This window comes from Plasmodium knowlesi (genome assembly GCF_000006355.2).
Source record: "Plasmodium knowlesi strain H genome assembly, chromosome: 14".
Taxonomy (NCBI): domain Eukaryota; phylum Apicomplexa; class Aconoidasida; order Haemosporida; family Plasmodiidae; genus Plasmodium; species Plasmodium knowlesi.
Genome location: NC_011915.2, coordinates 469,478 through 492,272, shown reverse-complemented (window position 1 = coordinate 492,272; position 22,795 = coordinate 469,478). Strand labels below are relative to the sequence as shown.

The window sequence follows — 22,795 nt, the reverse complement described above, 5'->3', positions numbered from 1 at the left end:
TGCCGTTTTTTCTGTCACCAAGGTTTCTGCTCAGGTTGCTATGCTCATGAGTATGATGTTACAGGGGTGAACTTCCCTCCCCGCGGATATCAACACCGCCCCCCCCCCACGAGAATTTTTTGTGGGGATTAAATCCATGTCATGTAACTTCGATTGCACAATTTCCTTTCCCAAGGAATTATCTATCTCGTTATTTTATTTTATTTTTTTAGATGCAATTTTTCCCGTTGAGGATTAAGCCGGTGTTAAGATAGAATTTTCTGTATGCGCTTGTTCGTCATTCCTCGTCTTTTCCGTGGATCCTCTCACTTCTGTCGCATCTTTCATTTGTCTCATCTCTGTCATTTCTTCCAACATTTTGGCCGGCGTTACGTTGAGGCCGTCCCCCATATTACCCAGCAATTTTGGGTTCACGCGAATATAAAGAGCGGGGACTAATCCGAAGGGTAATTTCAAAAAGAGTGTGGTGACTACATAATTAAAGGTTCCCTTAAAAACCCTTTTGGATACTGCAAAAACGCTTAGAATGGATTTGAAAAGGTAAAAGTAGCAGGCATCATCTCTTTCGCTATATGTCCAGTCCAGTAGATGAAACTTTATTAAGAAGTTGGCTACTTTCCCCCCAGATTCCATGTCTAAGTATGGACATGCTAGCAAGCAAAGCCCATTATCCAGGAGATACCTGTTGATGTGCGTATTGTAAATTCGCATGAGGAAATTTGGGATACAATGAATTTTGTAATGGAATGCGTTCTCCGCATCTTCCATCTCATGTATGTCATTTTCGTCAAAAGATTTTTCGGAATCACATTCGTTAAGGATATGGTCTGTTGCCCATCCTGGTGATTGGCTATCATCGTAATCTCGCTCATAATTAAGCTCCCCTTCACGTACACCTCCGAGTACATCTTTCATCACGTTTTCATCCTTCTGTTCATTCATACGATTTGGAGAATGTTGGTTCATTTTACCCTTAGCAACACTCACCATTTCGTCACTAATATAACCGATAGAAGAACCTCTCATGTGATCGTTCCCCTCTGGGATTCTTTCCCCGGCGACATGCTTCGAAGTGGCCTCCGCATAAAGCACATCATCCAAGGTTACATTCGCGGAGATTAAATCCCAGATGGTTTTGCCAGGATACCTCAATTTAACATTATTAATTTTCTCGAAGACAATTGGTCTTTTTTGCTGTAAAATGTTAAGTACCAAATTGAGTTGCGCATAATTTATGTTGACGAAGAGGGCACCAGGCATGATAAAATATATAGATGCCTCTATATATACTTTCAATTCGTTCTTGTCTGGACATAATCTAACGTATTTTTCATACATACAATTAGCAGACAATTTAAAAACCATCCAAAACTTTTTGGCATACTGTTCATTCTTAAAATAAAGTGATCCAATAGAACCAACAGGACAATGATTAGTTCTACACAGTTCACTGAGGTTAAAAAGTAAATGCGTCTGATCTATCATGTTTATACTTGCATTAGTTTTTGTTCCGAAAAGTAAAGCAAATTTAATAATGCCCAAATGGTTTGCGAATAATTCGTACTTGTTCGGATGCTCCTCCACAGCTGTATATAAATTCACACAATCAAGCAAATAATCAGACTTGTCTATATCCAACATATCCAATATAGGATCTCTGTCTTGGTTCTCATAATAGATATCTATTAGGCTATGTAAGATATTTTCTTCTCTTTGATCAAATGGTAATCCTGTCACTAGTAATATGCGGCACTCTGGTACCCACTTATCGTAATCATGGGTTTTATTTTTAAAAATAAAATTATCGATTATTTCAAGGGGCAATTTTCCGCGGACGTATTTTAAGTGGTCATCTAATTGTGATACATCCTTCGCGACACCCTTTATGCACTCCGCTTTCAGACTCTTGCTCGCTTCGCACATAAAAGGAGACACCAAAGTATTGTCTGCATCCTCTGGGGACGACAACTGAACTATAGCCAAAGAATCCGAAACCTTTACATTTGTGTTTAGTTTTATCTTGAGGGTTGAAAGGTATCCCTGCCCAAATTGGCTGTTTGGTTTCCTTACTTTCACTATTCCGTAGTACTTTTTAATTTCCTTCATCATTAGCTTTTCCTGTTGTTGTTGTTGTTGTTGCTTTTGTTGCTGTTGTTGCTGTTGTTGTGCGTGTTCCTCTTCCTTCTGCTTTTCTTCTTTTCCCTCATCCTTGGCAACGCCGTTATCCATTCTTCCTACCATCCGGTTGGTGGTCCCCTTTGCTCCCTCTCCATCTATAGCCATGTCTGTGCCTCTGGCTAAAGGCATTGAGGAAGAATTGGAACCATGAGCACCATCTTTCTTCTTTTTTTTGTTTCCATCCTTCTGATTGACATTCTCTTTTGAATTACCTTTCTCTCCTTCACCCCTACTAATGGACTCCTTTACCCCCTTCACCTTATGCGGCGCCTTCTTAACCCTCCCTATTTCTACGTTACTCATTGTGGGGCCATCTCCATTAGATTGGTATTCTCCATCGTTATTCTCTAAAGGAAACGAAATATTTTCGGCTTCTTTCTTTTCTGATTCTTCAGTTAATTTCTTTTTTTTTCCCTTCCTCACGATATTCACTTCCGACGAGCTAATTTTGTAATTCTCATCATTCTGTTTATACTTGCCATTCGAATCATAATTATATTCATTACTTGGACATTTTTTTCTTTTTAAATTTGTTGGCTCCTTTTTTTGGCTTCCTTTAATTTCACTTGGTTCTTTCTTCTCTTTTTTTCCTTTCATGTTGCTTTTTTTTTTTTTTTTTTTTTTTTTTTTTTTTTTATAAATTGTATATATTCTTGAAGTCTACTCTGATGAGTGATTTCGGTGTGTAATTAAGTAGGAAGAGATACTTCAATCCCCTCGTCAAAAAAGAATAGGTCATTCTTTTTTTTTTTTTTTTACACCCTAATTGGTATATGGGCCAAACGGATTAAATGGGATCGTTTTCCTCTGTACCACTGAACTCTCCTAATTTGATGTCCGTTAGGGGCTGTGTTTTTATTCCACTCCTATTTTGACCAACTGCTTCACATTAATAATTTATCACTTTTTGGAAGGATATATATATCAGTAGGGATAAACTACACGTTGCTCCTCCCCTTACACCGTCCTCCGTGCCACCCCGTCTATGTGATAAGCGTTCATATGCAAGTTTGTATGTTCATGAATAACGTTCATAAATGTGGGAGCCAACAGATGTAGAAGACAAGCAGAAGCTAAACGCGCATTTGTGACACGCCTTCGTTGTTAAAACTGCACATATTTGATAATCGGAGATAATTTAAAAGAGAGTCTATGTGGCAGAACAACATGTGCACAGAAGACGCTGTGTGCACAGTTACAAAGCCAGTTATGCATAATGCAGGAAAACCATTAGTTCAGGAGTACATAGATGTACATACCTACACGCATGTACATGTACATACGCAGGTGGATATATACAAATCTGTCCGTGTGATCCTCTTCCTTTTATGCATTTGTCAACCTCTACCTAAAAGGTATGGCACATGGGCGTGGACAATTATGACCACATATCAACGTGCGTGTAGTGATAACCCTTGCTGGGGATTTACCAGTAAAGGTAAAAAAAAAAAAAAAAAAAAAAAAAAAAAAGAGACATATGTCCGTACGAAAAAATTCAACGTTGAAATATTAGCATATACGTCGACAAATTTGATACAAGAAAATAAGTTACACGCAGAAGTTTCTACATTTAAAAATGAGGAGAAAAATGCTCATAAACATTCTTTTGGAAGAGTTGGCACCTCATAATTTTTCCTTCTCTTTTTTATGTGTTAAGAGGGAAAAAAAAAATATATCTGCTTCGACGAAAAAAGGAGAAATGTGTAAAGAGATTAAAAAAAAATAATAAAAAGCGTAGTTCTGTAGGAATTTTACCTCATAATGCGACCCGTTAAAATAGCTACCATGAGGCATAGATGGGCTATCACAATGAATACAACATCAGAGCAATAACGAGAAAGGATATGCACAGAATCCATTCCACCCATTTTTCTTCTGCTTTCTTCCTACAAAAAAACGTAATTTTCTTAAGGAAAAAAAATCCTACTATATAAATATTGGGGTAGTGGTTTACGTGAGAAATATTTGCCTAATCAGAAAGAAAAGAAAATGCGAACGAAAAGTTCATCTTGCACGAGGTAGCCACAACAACCTAACTGTGGCACGATTAGAAGATATAAATAAATAAAAAATAAAATATACGCACAGGACTAAATAAAATATAAAGTTATATATGCAAGAACAAAAAAGAGTGAAGTAAAATGTTCTCATAATATATATCCAGTATCATAATTTTTTTTCTTTTTTTTTACATTTTCACGTTTTTACCTTGTACATATTTTTTTTTTTTTTTTTTTACCTTTTCATTTGTACGCTTTTGCATTTATACATGTACCTAATTTTTTCCTTTTTTTTTTTTTTTTTTTTTTTTTTCGCGTACCTTGCTGGGGCTTCCATTTTTCAGATGAGCAGTTGGTACAATTGCCACCTGTAAGGTGGTATTACGTAGTTGACTACATTATGTTGCATCTCTTTTTTCTGCGTGTTTTATAAGCCTGGCAGTATGTGCCCCTTCGGCTTGAATGCCCCTCTGCGCGGTGATCCTGAGAAGTTCGGAGTACCTGCGTGCATGTAGTAAGGAAGATACGAATAAGCAAACAGGTTTGCAATACGTTCGTAGCATCCCCCGCAAATACATGTCCCAATCTCTGTATATGGGAATGGTTGGGCGAAAAAATTGACCTGAGTAAAAAACTTGCCACAACCGCTTCTCTAAAATATAATCACATACATTTAAGTCGGACATGTACATATTAATGGGTGCGTTATACCTGTGTGATCATTTCCATTCGTTAAGCCCCACTATTCTGCAAGCCTTCCGATTCCCCATAAGTTCTTTTAATGCACACAATTTTGTCGTTGTGTAGTAGAAGAGTTATACTACACTGATTTGAAAAAATATTCACGAGGATATACCAGAACAAGTGTGTAAGCTTCTTTAGGGGGGACAACTGGACAGGTAAGATTTTTTTTTTTTTTTTTTCTTAAAATATAATGAACGACCGTATAAGCAGAGATCTGACGAAGAGCTTCCTTGAGAAGAGGGAGATGGCAAAGGAAGAAGTGGATCCGCGGAAGAATTGGCTAAAGAGAATTTTAATGAATAACAATTCATACGATATGAAAATGTTTTTAAAAGCAGGGGAATTGAAAAAAAAGGATGGGGATTACTGTAAAACTTGTAAAACTAGCGTGAAGCAAATTTATTACATAAACACGAGCAAAGTTTTCTGTGAAGTTTGTGAAGAGATATTCTGTATATACTGCGTAAAAACCATAGACGTGATGAAAGACAGTCAGCTAAAATATATAAAAGTGAGATTATGTAAGAACTGCTTCATATATATAAATGAATTGAAATATATTATACACCCAAATTTGTCCATAGATAAAAAGGCCATTGATTTAGTTAATGCCTTTGACGAAATTTCAAATCGCTATACCACCATGTGCAGCAACGTGTCGCAGCTAAATGGGTTAATTATGCTTTGTGAAAATAATAAAGAATATTTAGATAATTTTAAAACTGAAATAAAGCAGCTCATGGATGTTATTCAGAACGATGTGGATTTCCTCAATGCTATGAAAAAGAGAAATAATTTTGCCGAGGATAATACGCTTATTCTCAATAAAATGGGAAAAAATTTAATACTATACTTGAAAATTATTAGGAATAAAATAATTCCCAGCTCTGTGGATGTGATAAACAAAACGAAGGAGTTGCTCTATAAAAAGAAGTAGCTCTTGTCCACGGCACCATTAGAATGTATCCTTGGAACATACTTATGATGTAGATGCAGGGGGATTCCTATTTATATGGACTTCTATATCATAAGATATATCCTCCCCTCTCTTGCGTATCCTCTGAGCCTGCTTACTGTTGCGCTCGTCTGGCAACTGCTTGAAGTTCCCGAAGGTACTTCTGCCCGAAATGCTCCTCTTCATTCCCCTTCTTTCAAACTTTTTTTTTTTTTTTTTTTGTTATTTTTGTTTGTTCTTTTAGCATCCCTTCGATTGCTATTGGTGCGGCTTCTTCTGCGAATTTGCAACTTCCAATTTTGATATATTTTTTCCGTCCGATGCCCACCAATTCACGCAATATTGATAACCCTTTCATCAGTTTTTTTTTAACATCCAATTTGTCCGACCATTTGTATTTTTACGTGTATTTCTCCTTTTTTAGTCTTCACCCCAACGATGTTGCCTTGTTATGCCTGTTTGATCATTCGTTATTATTTCTCCATTTTTGCGTCTCCAATTTGAGTTATTATTTTGATTTTTTTTTTTAAAGTGCATATTTTATTTATTTAGTTTTTAAAAAATGCACTTTGGGAAAAAAGACAACCATAAGGGATAAGACAAATCATATTGTTTTTGTTTACCTGTGAACATTTTTTTAAATTAGTAAACGTGTGATCCACTCATTTTTATGTACTCTAATGCCACACTCTTTAAAAGAAAAAAAAAAAAATGTTGTGTACCCCGTTTAGATGGAAACAAAATAAATGGTTGGAGGATAGAAATTCTACTTATAACACAAGATAACAAACCATTAATCAATTTCTTCTTAAACAACGTCTTTCCCCATTTCCGTATGGAAAAATAATGGTGACATCAACATGGGGGTATTTTTCCTTAAATTTTGAGCACACAGAAGATGCACTGCTGGAGATGGGACACAACATGCACATGTGTAGTAGAAAGTTAAGATGATACTACGTAGCAACACCAATGGAGAGGATTTTCTGGTGTTTATAGAATCCCCACGGTGCGATCACTTGCATTCTTCGACTTTATGTGTCGACCATGTGTATTCATAAAGTGGGAACACATTTACGTGTTTAAAAGGAAGGAATTTCAAAATTTTGTAATAATACACGTAAGAACGAACCCAAATGTTTTTTTTATTTTTCTTTTATCGTTCTTTTTAATTCCTGTGTTATTGTCGATTGTTTTACATAAATGCAATTGGTGTGTATGTGTGTATACACACTCCCATGCAACTAATTTGATGCCCCTCGAACAATAGCTATTTAGCAGTTAAGCACAAAAAATGGAATGTTGGTACCATGGGGGTAATACAGTAGATGAGCCATGTGTATCTCCATGGATGTACACATATGTATGCTTTTTCGCTTTTGTACACATCTGCGCAGGATGACAAACCTTAAAAACGGCTGACTAGCTAATTATAAATTAAAAAAAAAAAAAAAAAAAAAAAAAATATATATATGTACCAGCTAGCGAAAAAACCATCACATGCTGTTCATAAATTTTATATGCTTTACATGATGTCTGAAAATGAAATAAAATATAAAAAACAAAACCGCAAAAATTAATATACCAAAGAGAACGAAAACCAAGACAGCGCCATTGTTTTCATTGTGGTCGTGAATATTGTGTACGTATCTGTAAATTAGGGGCTGTGAAGGGCCGCTCGCTGAATTTTGCATTAATCTCGTTGATGCTAATATGTTAAAAAGGGTGGATGAATTTAGTTCTATGTTTGACACACTGCTTTTGTCTCGCATAATTTCAAAGTTCAGTAGGTTCTTCCTCTTCTGGTGATCCTCATTATTTCGGTTCCCTTGGAAAGTGAAAAGTGAGCAGTCGTGTAGAAATGTTAAATAAGTTAGCCATGGTTTCACGCAAAAAAAAAAAGAAAAAAAAAAAAAAAAAAAGAAAAAGAAAAAAAAAATGAAAAACGAATACGGGCGATGTTACACGATGGGGATGTGCCACTCGGAGTAAAGCAAAGCACTTCGCGTGGGAATGTGTACATTTGGCAGGGTATTCGTACCTCCTTTTAAGCTCCTCCTTAAATCATTTTTTCGTATCGCCTCGACCGATAAACGGCCAGCGGAAAAAATGAGCAAACATAGTAGCACCAGATATTTTTTCATTTGTATTTGCGACGTTGTTCATTTTATATACTTCCTCGTATATCTAAAAGTATGCACGTGGGGATGCATATATGGACATACATGAACATATATACCTACGCACGCGCGTTTGCTTCTCCTTTCCCTTTATCTTAACTCGTTCGTGTGTAACACGTGTATCTGCACGGGCGTGTCTCGTGCATCAATCTGTTCTACATGCGCATTTGCACGTGTTACACGAATGCACACGGGAGGAATTGAATTTTTGCGGCATTTCGTTAGTGACGCGTTTGAGATCCAATTAGTCTTTTTTTTTTTTTTTCACTTTTATCATGCAATTTGTTTTCATTGCCTTTATTGTGCATTTGCACTTCCTTTATATTTTGAGTTCCTTCATTTTACAACGTTTTCATTTTTCCTTCTGCGCCAGTTTGCGTAAACGCACATGACGCAATTGTGTCGTTTTGCCCCTTTTCCGCCTGCACCATTTAGCAGTAAAATGAGGGCACGCGGGAATGTCTATAATGTTAAAAAAAATAACAAAGTATGATACAATATGGCACACTACGATACAAATGGGTGACAAACACAAATATGGGGTGGGTGGGTGAGTGGTTCGTTCACCTCCTGTCCCGTGTTTGTTAAGGTACGCATAATTTCGAAAAACTATAAAATATAGGCGCGGTTGCACCACGTGGTCGGGAAAAGATTTCTACAAAAGGGAGGATAAACTCTTACATGAAATATATGTACGTTTATGTTCTCTTTCCATAGGGAGGTAAAAATTGGGGAAAGCAGACAGGTCGAGAGATATGCCACTCTCCATTTAGATTTCCGTTAAAATTTTTATATCGACCCAGCGGGTTGGTTATTGTTGCACACTTCCCTTTCGCCTTACTCCATTGCCCTTGATGTGACATTTCAAAGGAGAAGCATAGTGTGTGTGTGTGTGTATGTGTATGTGTGTGGCCATCTAGAAAGTAGCAAAAACGTGGAATCCTTTGGAATATTTGTGATATTCCAGGGGGTCGTCTGAAAATATACTAATGAGCTGATAATATTCTGTGGCAGAAATTGTAATATATATACAGCGCAGAATAAGTTTCATGAGCGTCAAAATCTCTGATCTAGCCCTATCTATATGTTTAATTTGAAAATAAAACTTTTTTAAAAAATAAGTGACACTAGTGGAGATGTCTTCTTCAGCACTGTTCTCTACGGGGGTATCCAGTTGGATGTTTTTTTCTTCCTTCCTCAAATCAGTTAAATCTGATTGGTTGAAAATATTGAAAAGTAGATGCAATCTGTACACAATATCGTGGCAGTATATTTTAATGTCTTCCGAATTTATTTGGAACAGTAAGAAAAGACATCTCAACGAATCTGCCACCACGTCGACATCGTTTGTCTCCATTAGGTAAAAGAGTACGTTCATATATTTATGTAATAAGAATGGGAATAATAATGGATGGTAATAAAAGCATGTAATGATATTTTTACAAACTATTACACATATATCTTTATTGTAATTTTTTAAGATACAGATATTTATTAGCTTCTGCAATGATGTTATCAAGTTGGTGTTTATTTTTTTGTCCATTTTGCATTTCAGATGTACGTAGTTTTGAACAACTTGATTCTTCCAGCAGTAGCACCCCTTATCCGTATAATCATAATCGTTGTCTCCTCCATCAATAAGGGTAAATAATTTCTCTATTTTTGTATTCATATATTTTATATACGAATCGCTTACGTTGCTGATCTTCGGCGTAAGACGAGATAAAACTGACAAGCACTTGGACTGTACATCATCCGAAGGACAGCTGATCAATTTCAAGCAGATAAAAACAAAGTCGTTAAGGAGAGATTCAAACTTTTCACTCGTTTCTGGGGGAATGAACGGGGGATTTCCACTAATAACATTATGGCTTAGTTCCTTAAGCGAAATTTCAAATATGTCTAATCTTCCACATTTATTACATTTATTTGTATGTTCTCCATTTTCTGCGTCTATCTCAGGGGGCACATTTATTTTATTCTTTCCAATCTGGTCTGCTTCCTCAACTATGGAGGAAGAATCTCGCATTTCATATGGAAAAGGGTTGTCTTGTTCACTTTGCGTGTTGGAATATTTTTTAGAATTGTTTTTTTTCGTCTCCTGGTTATACAGTTCCTCCATTTTCAGATAAAATTTGGTTAGTGCAGATACAATGTTAAGTACGAGTAGAGCAACAAAAGAGGAGAAAGAATCCATATATTTAAAACTCAACGTTTTACACTCATATGTGCTTTTAAAAACTGAGTAATTATATGTAAAAAAATTATTTTTCTTGAATAAATATTCCTGTAGGTAATTCCCCTTTTTGTAGAGCCTACTCCATGCGTCATCCTTGAAGATGAAGCAATTTGCTAAGTTTAGAAAGTTCCATTCTTCCACATGATCTGCTGGGGTATATCCCCAAATGATAAGGCTCTTCAATTTGAGCATCAATTTGTCCCTACACTTGAAGGTAGCATCCGGGAAGTTTGTTTTTTCCTCTTCTTGAAGGTTTCTTAATTTCGTATAGGGGGCCCCCTTCTGGATATTCCCCCTCAGATGTAGCAAAATTTCCTTACTTTTGGTAGCTTCCTCTTTTTCATTCTCATGAGATGGATCTCCCAAAGTTGTTCTCTCCGTTGGTACATCTGATTCTCGCTTTTCCTTTTCTCTCTCTTTCATATGTTCCACCTCCTTTTCTTCTCTAATGTGACGAATTCGTGTGTAGGGGGTGCATCCGCCTGGGAAGGAAGAATTCCTTTCCAGAAGACAACGATAGTTGCTTATTGTGCTGGAAATTAGATGGTCAATTTGGTTTCCCCATTTATCCTTTCCCATCTTATGCAGTGCATGGAGCAAAAAGTAGAAAAAGAAAATGGTGTCAAAAGCTTCCTTTGCGTAAGGATAACTTTGTGATGTTTCTACAATGTACAAGTACCTGAACGAATAGCACTGTGGTTGTGGTTTTTCGGAAATGGGGATTATCCCTCGGGAAGTTTCCCCCTCTTCTGTCGCTGCCTTTTTTTCCTTTTTCTTTGATACCCACGCGATAAAATTGGGGGACATAATTTTCAGTAGCAAGAGGAAGTTATTTATGTTTACATTTTCTGGGCAGTAATTCTCTCCAAATTCTATTTCATTAATTGGATACTTATTGGTATCAAAGGTGGAACAAATATTTTCATACATTAACTCGAATGCCCTTCCTCCCTTATAGATAATTTTGGTGTCTGTATTGTTGAGTGTATCTGAAATGCGATGAATACGGTCTGAATAAACCTGTCCTTGTCGGTGGCTTTCATCAAAGGGGGCCTCGGGAAGAACAGTTTTTCCACTATTGAGGGGAAAGACAAGCTTTTCAAAGAGTTGACTAATTTTTTTCAACGTGTGGATAATTAATTTATCCTCCTCTTCCTTTTCCATTACACTGCTCTCATCGCAATTTAAATTCGAGCATAAATAAATTAGTAAACAATGTAGAAAAATAAAATCAGGTAGAAAGATGAAGAAATAAAGATTGTGCAGACAATTTAAGAGGCTATACGAATATGCATTTTTATTGAGGCAGCTGTGTTGCTTTTTAACATGTATATTTCGAATCAGAGAAAGTATGGTCTTTTGCATGAAGGGAGCAAAATCATGGTAGGAAGAAATCAAAATTCTCACAGATAGAGTAGAATAAATTTCAAATATTTTCTTATTCGTTTCTACATCCAGTTCCTCATAATGGAAAATAATTTGTTCCAGAAGTGAAATATACATTTTTATGCAAGACAGTAATTCCTCATTTTTTGGGTTGCTAATTTGATCATCTAATTCTTCCATTACTTCTATACTCAGATTTGGCTTTTCCCCATTTTTGCATTTTTCCAACATTTGTAAAATTATGTAAAGGTTGTTGGAGCATATCCATTTGGCGACTCTTTCAACTTGGGGCTTATCTTGCTCTAGGCGTTTTCGTATTTCTGCCAAGTTCAGGTCCTCGAAAAGTGCCTCCATTTGGAATTGTCCGGTTGGATGGGTGCGTAGGTTGGGGACAAACGGCAAGTTACCTCTTCGGGGGTTGTTCCTTTGCAAGTTATTCCTGTATGAAGTGCTTCGGCCACATTTACATAGGGCACATGTTCCCGGGTGTGCCTTGATCACGTGGGGACGTGATACAGAGATGATGCTTCCATTGGGAATTCTCCCCCTTTTTATTGGAGTTCAGAAAAAGAAGCTCGATGATAATACTCAGTTTGAGAAGAGCCCTTGTCTCGACAAGTTCCCTTTTCTCGTCGTTACGCCGCTTGACTTGGTTCACGTGCAGAACGAAATGTAGAGGTATAAAACGGTGTGAAGCAAAAATATATGAAAGAACAAACTGAAACGAAATAAAAACAAATAAAGCGAAATGGAACAAAACAATGAGGATAGAAAACAAAACAATGAGGATAGAAAACAAAACAATGAAGATAGGAAACAAAACAAAGAGGAAATAAAGAATATTAAAAATATTCCAAAGCATGGCAAAACAAAAATACAAGTGAAAGTACCTTTTATGTGGACATTTGCACTTTCACATGTGTGCCCACGCTGCAACGGATTTAAGTCGTATGGAGTGAAAAGGCCATTTTAACATGAAAGGGTGCGTAGTCCACCACCCCCTTGATGATACGCAGTTGGAAGAACGGATATGCACCTATCGCGCGGGGAGGTGTACAAGGACGGGTTCTTTTTCAAGAGCTCTTAAAAACTACGCGCTTCGTGAAATAAACCCTTTCTGTGGAAATCACACTTTTTGCTAAATTTATACATTTGTCCTATGGCAATCAGAAAGGTGCAATAAAAACCGAGAGGGTGCATACTTTCACCACTACAAACGCGAGCCCCCAGTAATGTGCGCATGATTAACCCTTCAGATACTTAAACTGCTGGGCAGTTAATATAAGGAGAAGATGAATAAAAAAAAAAAAAAAAAATGAAACACCGAGCCAAATATATACAGCGTGCAAAAAATTCCCTTGATCGTGATTGGGAAGAGCACTTATATAGCTGCAATTGTGCTCGACATAAAAATAAGTGCTAAATAGAGAAGGCATTTGGCACTTGTGCGAATGTAAAACTTCCGCGTTGGGATTAAAAAAATGTTACTACAGCTCGTAGAGTCCATGTGGGTATGCACACATGGGAGGTTATTGTAAAAAAAAAAAAAAAAAAAAAATTACTACTGCTACGTCGAAGTGGCTGCGCGCGCAATAGGGATGGACCTTATATAGACCTGTTGGCCAGCCAAACGACCGCGCAAAGAGCAGTTCGGACACAACCGTGGGGATACGCAAAAATCCACATGGTACACTCGCTTATAATGGGGAGTGCACATCGAAGAACTCTGCCTTAGGACCCATCAAATAGGTGGCTAAGATAAGTTGCTCCTAATTTTCTCAATTTTGTACTTAGCAGAAAAGTCAAACACTTGGTTGCCTATTTGCAGGACGAGTCCACCCAAAATGCTTTTGTCTATCTTGTACTCTATAAGAGGTTTCAGTTCATTCTTTAATTTGAAAAGAATGGATTCTTGGATTTTCTGTTTCTCAGTGTTATTGATTTCTTTGGCCGTGTACACAAAACACTTAATTTCTTTCCTCTCTTTCATTAGTAGCAATTCGAATTCTTCAATTATCTTTTGCAAAAAATTGATCCTTTTGGAATCGAATAGGGATTCCAGAAAATTGGATGTTATGGGGCTAAAATTATTGTTATACTTTTTACATTCTGTTTTTAAAAAATTTAATTTTTCCTTATTTTCAATATTTGGTGTTTGCAAGAAATTAAGAAAAGTTTTATCCTTCAGGAAATTGTTTTTTATAAATAATATGTCACTTGATATTTCGTTTATTTTTTTGTTCTTCTTTCCCACATTGTATAAGGCTAAGCTGTATCTCTTTTCGATGTTGTCTCCCATGGACAGGTAATACTCATCTTCCGCTTTCTTTCCTTCCGCTGTGCTGCTGTAGGGCCTTATCCAACTGGTCAAGCCGTTTGTCGTACTCTCCCTTCTGCGACATGGAATCAAACAGAGGTTTTTCTTTTCCACATGGCAACTCCACCTGGGAGGAATGGCCAAATGGGTTATCGAGCGTGCCACGGTGATACCTTTCATGGTTCAGAAGGCGCAGTCGATTAGGGTTACCCCTTGTGTACAGAATGGTACAGAAATGGAAAAAAAAAAAAAAAGGAAAAAAGGGGAACCTAAGAAATTATCCCCAAGTGAAATGGTACATAAAACTTTCGACGTAAACACATCCCTAAACGAAACGATGTTCTCTTCTGCTATTTCAATTTGTCGTATGCCGCATTTACACGCAGCGCCTAGTACAAGTAGTCACTGATACTCAGGTGCAGTGTACATTTGCGAGGTATAAAGTAGCCACTAGGAATGAAAAAAAAAAAAAAAAAAAAAAAAAAAAGTACAAAAGGGGAAAATCTCGTAATCCTCATAAAATCCTCATGCTAAAAAAAAAAGGAAGCACATCGAATTAAATGCACATATGGGGATAGCCCACGTGGTGATTTTTCTTTTTTTTTTTTTTTTTTTTTTTTTTTTGCACGTTTTCACCGGATGAGTTTGCAAAAAGAGGGCACTACATATTCCTCCATTCTTGACGAAAAAAAAAAAAAAAAAAAAAAAAAAACACAGCGGGAGCAATTCTTTTTAAAATTGTTTCATAGAGAATGTCAATTAAATTGGGGTCATTTTAAGGATAGCCCAATAGCCTGTTGAATCCACATCTTTGCGCTCCTTCTACAAGAAGTTCGTAAAATTATGTGCATGTATATATAAGGGCGCACGCTGGACGGCGTGTAAATTTTGCCAACAGAAGGATGTGCGGATATGTGTTTAAAGTGTCACCCTGAACTGTCGATGATTTAAAAAGGTTGGAAAAGTAAAAAAAAAAAAAAAAAAAAAAAGCAGCAAATGAAGCGGTAAAAATGGAATTGACAACACATGGGGGATTAAATACCAAGTGTAAAAATATATATATATATATATATATATATATATATATATATAATTGGGAATCCTTTCCATTTGCAAATTTACAAAAACGTGGAGTTCCAGTTTAGCCAAACGAAAATGAGGACTCCATTATGCAAAAAAAAATTACACGCTTTGCGCACACGTAACACTAAACTGGGGTGTATCACAGATGGGGATGGTTCACATGGACAAATCGTAGTAAGCGCTTTATTACTGATGCGTCCAAGTGATCCTGTGGAATCAGTTCATCCCCATTCAAGTAATCCAAAATTTCTTTTTCTGGTAAGTTCAGAAAATTATCTAAGGCGCATATATCTTCACCTGTGAAGGTATTCTTTTCGTGGCTCACAAAGGTCGATATGATGTTCTGTAATTCTATGTACCCCAAGGTAGTACATTTATATAGAACTTTTTCAAAACTTGGTTTTTCTCCATTTTCTATTTTGACCTTATCGTCTACACTAAATTTATTGTTCCTGTAAATGCGTCTTTTTCTTGTGGGGTAATCAACTATGTCGTTGTAGAAAACTGCCTCATCGTCTGTCGTCCGCTTAACTTCGTTACTCCCCTTGGCTACTTCTTCAGAGCATGGCTTGATCGTAAGTACTTTGAATAATTTTTTCCTAAAATAGAGGTTCCTCGCTATGCGTTTAAACTTTGATGGTTTGTACAGCTGGACTGTTGTGAATAAACGGGGGGGTGGAAGACTATGTTGCGGTAAAATCAGGGATCTCCTCAATAACTTAAAAAGCGTCATTTCGTGTACGTTTACTGAAATCATGCGTGCTTAAATGAAAGTGTACCCATTCGGCTACTTTTCACCTTGATGCAGTTTTGCCTAGGCGGATGAGCCGCTCCTTTTCATATCTATGAATGAAGTCTACCATGGGGCGCTCCCCACAAAAACAAAGTTACGTGTGCCTCGATTTTTCTTCTCACAATGATGATACCGCATTGGGGGAGAATATGAAAAAAAAAAAAAATTCTTTCCATGAGCATGACGCGCACGCATATTTAATTTTCATCTCACTTAAGGGAATGCCCCCATTTATATCGATGTCGCCCCCCGGATTATATTTCGGGCGTAACTTGTACCCTCCTCTTCAAAAAAAAATGCATTATTAACGCGCCATTTTTCTAGTACAAAGGAGTGGCCAACCAAAATTGCATTATTGCAAGAGGCTATTTGTGGCCTAGATATGCCAATATCCACGAATGGATAAAAAGTGTGCGGGGGCTAACTGGTGTATGGATATTATTTGCGGTATGGCCTGTTCTCAGTTCCCTTGTGGGATATCTTAACCACATTTTGAGTTCACGTACGGATATCCCTTTTTCTCCTGCTACTTTCGCCTAATGAATAAACTACTAAGTAGACCTTTCAGAAATGCTAGGCGCATCCACACATCAGCTCTTCGTAGGGACTCCGACGATACAGGTATGAAGCGCGAAGAGGCGACTCGTTCGCTCAAGAGGCGACTCCAAAGAGAAAAGCAGGCACAGTTTGTGTCCCTACCACATACAGCGTACTCCACATTACTGTACACTGCTGTACGCCCTTGTTCCTTTTTTCTTATGAGTATTGTGCTTTGTTCCTCCAACTCGTTACAGGCCCGCTACTGAAGAAGAAGAGGAGATTCTTTGACCTAAAGTTGTTCAGGCAACATTTGCGAAGACAAAAAACAGAAGAAATTGAAAATGAGAAAAGAGAAATTTTGAAGAGCTGCGCAAAGGATCCTCCAGAAAACTGGAATGTTAAAACTTTCCTCACCAAAATAGAGATAGGCGAAAATATTGATGAAATAGAGAGCGCCTTTAAAAGTTGGACAGACCTCATCACCGTAACGCCAAAGGAGCTATACGCAATGGAGTGCTTGACAAATGACCAGAGAAGAAAAATATGGAAATATGTAAATCAGTTTAACCATGGACTATATCCGGAAGATTCTTATGATGATTTTGTTCGCAATTTTCAAGCCCCTCCACTTGAAAATGAAAATAAACCCTGGACAAAAGAAGATGAAGAGCAATTTGAATTTTACTTAAATTATTTCGATGTAAATTTTGGTGATCCATGGTTATATATTTCTTGGAAAATGAAAAGAACTTTTGATGATGTTCAGAATAAGTATATCGAATTATATTTGAAAAAAAAAAATAAAAATAGGAAATGTGAAATTTGTCTTACCAAATCAACCACTCCTTTGTTAATGAATAGAAAATTTAAATTGGATCCCCCCTTCCTTTTTTTTATTCCTTCTTCGGTTAATTTTCCTCCAATGACCATACATGATTACTGCAAGAAGAAGGAATCGTTATCTGTAAGTAATCATCATCTAAACTCGAGCGATGAGACTCCTCTGCGAGGTAGTTCCTCCCAAAAGCCTCTAATCGAGGATGATGTGTTGTATCCGTCTTACGCCTCCTTTATTTTTTCCCCCAGCTATTTGCGCTACGTGGATAAGGCCTGTTTTTAGGGCTTCCCCAAAGTAACCTAGCTGACAGTTTAAAACAGCAAAAATTTTACATCCCACTTAATAATATGTACGTGGCGCCAAGTAAGGTGTCACCTGTTGGCACAGCATTTGATTTATCCCTACGTTGTGTCTGACCCGAGGTTTGTACAACGGAGCAGATAAAAACGAATCATAAAGGGGTATCAGAGCAAAAGAGCGAAACGGTAAAAAAAAAAAAAAAAAAAAAAAATGTGTTAAACGCGTGAAATACACGATGTGTGAATGAAATGAAAATTTGCTTTTCACGGGTAATGGCTCCTACCCCTCTACTCCTTCGATATGGCCCAACTGTCTACCACGTCACCCTCGCTCTGCGAAATAAAGTGTTGCGAAATGGAGCTGATAGAAATGGAACCACAGAGGAAACACTCCTCCGTTAAAATGTCATCGATCTTTGTCTCATACGTGAGCATATCCTTCTCATTCTTGTTGATAAGTGCATTTTTGTAATTATGAAGTGTACAGAAAAACTGGAAGAGTTCGTCTTTCGGTTTGGAATTCAAATAAATGTTCAATGCACAAGTGCTGTGGAAATAATGTTTGCACGAAAAAACATAAAACTTTTTGTAAAAAATTGTCTTCTTGCATATATAGCAAATGTCATTTTTATCAAGAAGGAGATATTTTTTCCTCAGGTTGTTGAGGTCCCCATTGAGCAGATCAATGGTTTGTAAGTTTTCTTTAATTTCTTCTTTCTTGGCTTGTATTTTTAAATTGTAAATTCCTAGAAGGGAGCAAATATCCTTCTTTAAGTAATCGATAATTGTGTTTTCATTAATGTATGGAAGTATATCCTGTAAATTTAAAATGGAGTTTGAATCACGGACAAGGTTAATTATTTCTTTTAAGTTCTGTTCATTTAAATTGTTGGAGATGTTTTTTGTAATTTTGAGAAATAATTTTTTTTTTTCTTCTTCATCTTCGCATAATATTACGGCATTTTGGGCCGTCTTATAATCCCCCAGTTCGAGCGCTTTATCGACAGCTTCTTCAAAATATTTCATAATTATATAAAAATGGGGAATGAAATTTTCTTTTTTTTTTTCTTTCAAAAATCGTATAATAAACAGATGGTCAAAATGAATGCCCGACGATTTTAATCTGTTTAAGAAAAGTTTTATCTTTTCATCTTCTTCTTTTTCAATGTACAAAATGAGTAGGCAATTTATGATGTGGTTTTTTTTCCATGTGCATTCGAAAGTGTACATATAATTTCCTTTTTCCGTTAAGGTATTTTCTTCCATTATTTTGTTCGCAATATATTCCAGGAAGCGAATGCATTCGTCCGTGTGTTTATGGGAAGCGGGGCTTCCACCTCGGTGATCATCTCGGTGGTCATCTCGATGATCATCTCGATGATAATCTCCGTTACCATCACGGTGATCACCATGATCATTGTTGTTGTGGCTGTCCGCACCCCCGTTCTGATGGTGAATATCCTCCCTCTTGGCCGTCTGCCTGCTTTTGAAAAAATAAATTATGACAAACATGCACACAATGATATCCGAATATTCGTCAATCATGTTGTCATAAAAAATTAGCATGTCCACATATTTATGTGGCTTGTGCAAATACAAAATGAAGGCGTAATTCTTTAGCACATCCAAGAGTACATTCTGTGGGAACAGTACAATGACATTAAAAAGGGCACTGTACTTATTGGTGTTGATGTAATAGTTTATTATGTAGTTGTAATCGTTACACATGAATTTAAAAAGCAGGAGAAAATTTGTCTTGTTGAAATTTTCGAGGATTTGTGCAATAACTTCATTCAACTGGAAGAACGTTTTGAAATGCTTCAACAGGATGATCATGTACACAGTCGCTTCGAGGCATTTGTATGCGTAGATATCTCTGTACAGTTTTCTCTTCGCGCGATCTGCTGTCATGGTTGGCGACATGGTTGAGGTCTCCGGCATGGTTGCCCTTTCCGTATCCTCCATAGATAGCTCCTCTTCCGAGGTGAACGTTCCTGTGGGGGATATTTCCCTTTGCTTCTTCCGTCCCTCTTTCCCTTCCAGGTGCGCCTCTCCTTCTACGAAGATCCTTCTGTACCTGTCCAGGTCATCCAAAATGAGCCCCTTCTGAGCTTTCAAAAAATTGAAAATTTCCACATTCTTCATTTTGTATATTTTCAGCAGGACGTAAAAATTGTCACTCTCCGTTACTGTTTTTATATTCATTTTCTTTCCCTTTGAAAAGTCAAAACTGTATTTTAGATCATTCCTTTCGTCCTTCTCTATCATCTTCTGGAAGAAATGAATGAAGGATTTCTTTCCGCATCTCAGATACTTGTCATTTTTTATTGCACTTTCTATGTTCCCTTTATAAACATCTGTTCTTCCTTCTTGCTTCTTCTCAGCGTTGCCCGTGTGTTGATCTTGACCACTGATGGTGTTTCTCCCTTTGGTACTGTTCAACATTTCCTCTTTTGTAATCATGTCTTCACCTCCATATGCGCTTGCTTGTGTACCGGTTACTTCGGAATGGGTCTTTCCCTTCCGCTTTGTCTTGTGCACTTTATCAGGTTTACCCTCTTCCGTTTGATAGACCGACTGGTTGTCCTTTCCGCTCAGTTCTTCATCACTTGGATCGGTCGACGCATCCGAGTAGTCACCAGGCCGACCCCTAGGGTGGGGAGTTGTGTCCGATTCTGCTTCATCGGAAAGGCCCAGTTCGTCGGTGCAATTGGAATCCATTCCACTTAGTTGATCAGAATCTATATTTGGTTCATCAGAATCTATACTCCCTTTATGAGAAGTTCCACTTGACTGCTCACCTGGGGTTGTTTCCACGCTATCATCATTTTGGAGCTGCCTCCGCGGGAAGGAACAACGTGTGATGAGGTACAGGTGCATGTAGAGATCGAGGGAGTAGGAATAAAGTTGGATGAGCCATATAAAGAACACAAGCTTAACGACGTTATTATAGCAATGTATGTTATTGTACAGATGCGAAGCCAAAAGGAAGTACTGTCTTTTATGTAAAAAAGAAATTAACATTTCCTCAGTGGAGATGTGTAAATTTTTAAACTGATCAATTTGATACTTATTACTCTTTAGGATATATTTTTTTATTTTTTTTCTTTCGGAATTTGTACATGCCTCCAGCATTTTGGAAAGATATTTTTTTGTCAGACTTGGCTTCAAATTAGCATACTCTGTTTCGCAATCGTTCACTTCTGTATAATCATTAAGGTAGAATCCTTCCCTTTTTTTCTTACTTACAACAATTTTGAACATGTACTTGGATGTACAAAGCCACACTTGGTCATCGGAGTTGTCCTTCATTATGCGTATGACGTCTCCGTACGTTTCGATAGCTAGAGTTTGCTCGAACACCTTCTTAAGAGTTCCACTGTTCACAATGATTAGTTTTTCTTCCAACAGAAGAAATATGTATAATTCACTTACGCACATATCTACGACAGCCGAGACGGTATTTTCATAAATTTTTGTTTCTGGGGTTGTCAAAACGGGTTCTGTTCCTTGTTGCTCCGTCGGTAAATCTTCCATATGGCTAGCAAATACGTTTGTGTTCCCTTTTTGACAATACAATGATTCGTAAAACGATTTCGTAAATGCAAAATTGTTTGCATTTTCGCTTGTTAATATGTTTAAGTCCAAGAAATTCACAATGACATAGTTACTATCTAGGTACCACTCATTCATGAATTTGTTTCTTTTGTTCATCTGTTTATTCTTACTCTGTTCCTCTGTTTCTGATGACTTTCTATAATGGTGGTTACGTCTGTACGCCCCTTTCGTTTGTGTGTTTTTTTTCCGATTTGCGGAGTTACTGAATTTGTGGACAGCCCTCTTGCACCTCATCCCCGCGTTTTTCTCCTCTTCGTCTTCATCACTAAAGGATGCAAAGTTGATTCCATCCATTGACGTGTCCGACTGGGAAGAATAGGACAAAAAGTCGGGTTCGTCCAAATTGTTGTCATCCTGGTTCAGGTTCCACTTGGACCCATTGGCAAAGTCATTTTTCTCATGGTTCACAGGGTTCTCAGGGTTGGAAGAGTTGGAAGGGTTGGAAGGTTTCCGCCCTTTGAAGTTATTAATTTTGCTGATGAATATGCAACAGCCATTGAGCCAGAAGAGGTAATTCCTATTTCGGATATTTTCAATTTTCAAGATAGATGTCAAGGACTCTATGCAGCATTCGTACACCTTCGTTTCGTCCTCTGCTTGGATCGTGTTCAGATTTTCACTGTTCGTTTTTACTTTCGTTTCCTGGGCATATGATTCGCTCCTCTCACTCGGCTTCTTCACACTGGTACTTTTGTATGTATAGCTAATTTCGTGCAAGCTCTTACATGTGGTAAAGTAAATAATTCTCAAAATACTACTATCATCATTTGTATGTTTTGTATTGTTGGATTGGTTTGAAATATCCAGATTGATCATGGCTATGTCCAAAATGGAAAGTTGCTTATTGGAAAAAATGACTTCATGCTCTCTGCTACTTTTGGTTTTGTTATTTATACTAATTTCTAGTATCTCCCCATCCTTTGTTGCCACTAGAAGGGGTGCAGTATTTTTAAGTTCATTAGAATCGTTGAAACATACACTGGAGATGTTATATTTTTTTAACTTTACTAAATTTAGGACGATGTTATATTCAAAATGAACATAAATATATTCTTTGTTCGCTAGACATATAAATCCATGGTAACATTTGTTGTCAAAAAACATGGATCTAATTTCTGCTTTACTGTTTGTCGTTTTTTTATTGTAAAAATCTACATGCGAAAGTTCATTTTTGTCCATGTAATATTTGATCAAACTATTATTGCACAGGACCATGTGGATACATTTGTTGTGGATGCTAAAGTGCGTTATTCTATTCTTCAAAAGGTTGATGTTGCCATTTTTAATTTTAAATAATTTCAGAGTGAACTTTTTGTCTGACTTGTTCATTTTGACGAGGGGTACATCAAATGCATGCTTACACTAATTCAGAAATTCTTCACAGTTCGCAGTGCCCTATACGCTATTACCGCGACGGGGCATATATATATATGTGGGGAGTCTTGTTATTACCTCCGGTGGTATATGTGCATATAGTTGGGGTTGCTTCCATGGAGGGATCACCCCTTCGTGCAGTTTTTATTCCCGATGGTTGGATAGCTACGAGTGGGCCACATACGCTCAGCGTTGTGTCGGATGAATGCCCGATGATGGAAGAAACTACAACGCCAGTGACTTCAAAGTGG

General features: G+C 37.2%; 8 protein-coding genes across 8 annotated transcripts; 2 read left to right on the top strand and 6 right to left on the bottom strand.

Moving 5' to 3' along the window:
- Nucleotides 1–234: 234 nt before the first annotated feature.
- PKNH_1410800 (conserved Plasmodium protein, unknown function) lies at nucleotides 235–2,775 on the bottom strand (the record flags this gene model as incomplete). Its single annotated transcript, XM_002261961.1, has 1 exon — nucleotides 235–2,775. The coding sequence occupies one exon, from the start codon at nucleotides 2,773–2,775 to the stop codon at nucleotides 235–237; it is 2,541 nt and encodes an 846-aa protein (XP_002261997.1).
- A 2,337-nt stretch (nucleotides 2,776–5,112) lies between these two features.
- On the top strand, nucleotides 5,113–5,859 carry PKNH_1410700 (zinc finger protein, putative; the record flags this gene model as incomplete). The annotated part of the gene is made up of 1 exon (XM_002261960.1): nucleotides 5,113–5,859. The coding sequence occupies one exon, from the start codon at nucleotides 5,113–5,115 to the stop codon at nucleotides 5,857–5,859; it is 747 nt and encodes a 248-aa protein (XP_002261996.1).
- A 1,514-nt stretch (nucleotides 5,860–7,373) lies between these two features.
- On the bottom strand, nucleotides 7,374–8,021 carry PKNH_1410600 (conserved Plasmodium protein, unknown function; the record flags this gene model as incomplete). Its single annotated transcript, XM_002261959.1, has 2 exons — nucleotides 7,374–7,705; nucleotides 7,919–8,021. 2 exons carry the CDS (start codon nucleotides 8,019–8,021, stop codon nucleotides 7,374–7,376), a joined length of 435 nt encoding a protein of 144 aa, XP_002261995.1.
- Nucleotides 8,022–8,973: 952 nt separating this feature from the next.
- PKNH_1410500 (conserved Plasmodium protein, unknown function) lies at nucleotides 8,974–12,036 on the bottom strand (the record flags this gene model as incomplete). The annotated part of the gene is made up of 1 exon (XM_002261958.1): nucleotides 8,974–12,036. The coding sequence occupies one exon, from the start codon at nucleotides 12,034–12,036 to the stop codon at nucleotides 8,974–8,976; it is 3,063 nt and encodes a 1,020-aa protein (XP_002261994.1).
- A 1,399-nt stretch (nucleotides 12,037–13,435) lies between these two features.
- PKNH_1410400 (ATP synthase subunit O, mitochondrial, putative) lies at nucleotides 13,436–14,179 on the bottom strand (the record flags this gene model as incomplete). The annotated part of the gene is made up of 1 exon (XM_002261957.1): nucleotides 13,436–14,179. The coding sequence occupies one exon, from the start codon at nucleotides 14,177–14,179 to the stop codon at nucleotides 13,436–13,438; it is 744 nt and encodes a 247-aa protein (XP_002261993.1).
- A 1,042-nt stretch (nucleotides 14,180–15,221) lies between these two features.
- On the bottom strand, nucleotides 15,222–15,839 carry PKNH_1410300 (conserved Plasmodium protein, unknown function; the record flags this gene model as incomplete). The annotated part of the gene is made up of 1 exon (XM_002261956.1): nucleotides 15,222–15,839. One exon carries the CDS (start codon nucleotides 15,837–15,839, stop codon nucleotides 15,222–15,224), a length of 618 nt encoding a protein of 205 aa, XP_002261992.1.
- A 575-nt stretch (nucleotides 15,840–16,414) lies between these two features.
- Nucleotides 16,415–17,535, top strand: PKNH_1410200 (uncharacterized protein; the record flags this gene model as incomplete). The annotated part of the gene is made up of 2 exons (XM_002261955.1): nucleotides 16,415–16,496; nucleotides 16,670–17,535. 2 exons carry the CDS (start codon nucleotides 16,415–16,417, stop codon nucleotides 17,533–17,535), a joined length of 948 nt encoding a protein of 315 aa, XP_002261991.1.
- A 305-nt stretch (nucleotides 17,536–17,840) lies between these two features.
- Nucleotides 17,841–22,499, bottom strand: PKNH_1410100 (uncharacterized protein; the record flags this gene model as incomplete). Its single annotated transcript, XM_002261954.1, has 1 exon — nucleotides 17,841–22,499. The coding sequence occupies one exon, from the start codon at nucleotides 22,497–22,499 to the stop codon at nucleotides 17,841–17,843; it is 4,659 nt and encodes a 1,552-aa protein (XP_002261990.1).
- Between the last annotated feature and the right edge of the window lie 296 nt (nucleotides 22,500–22,795).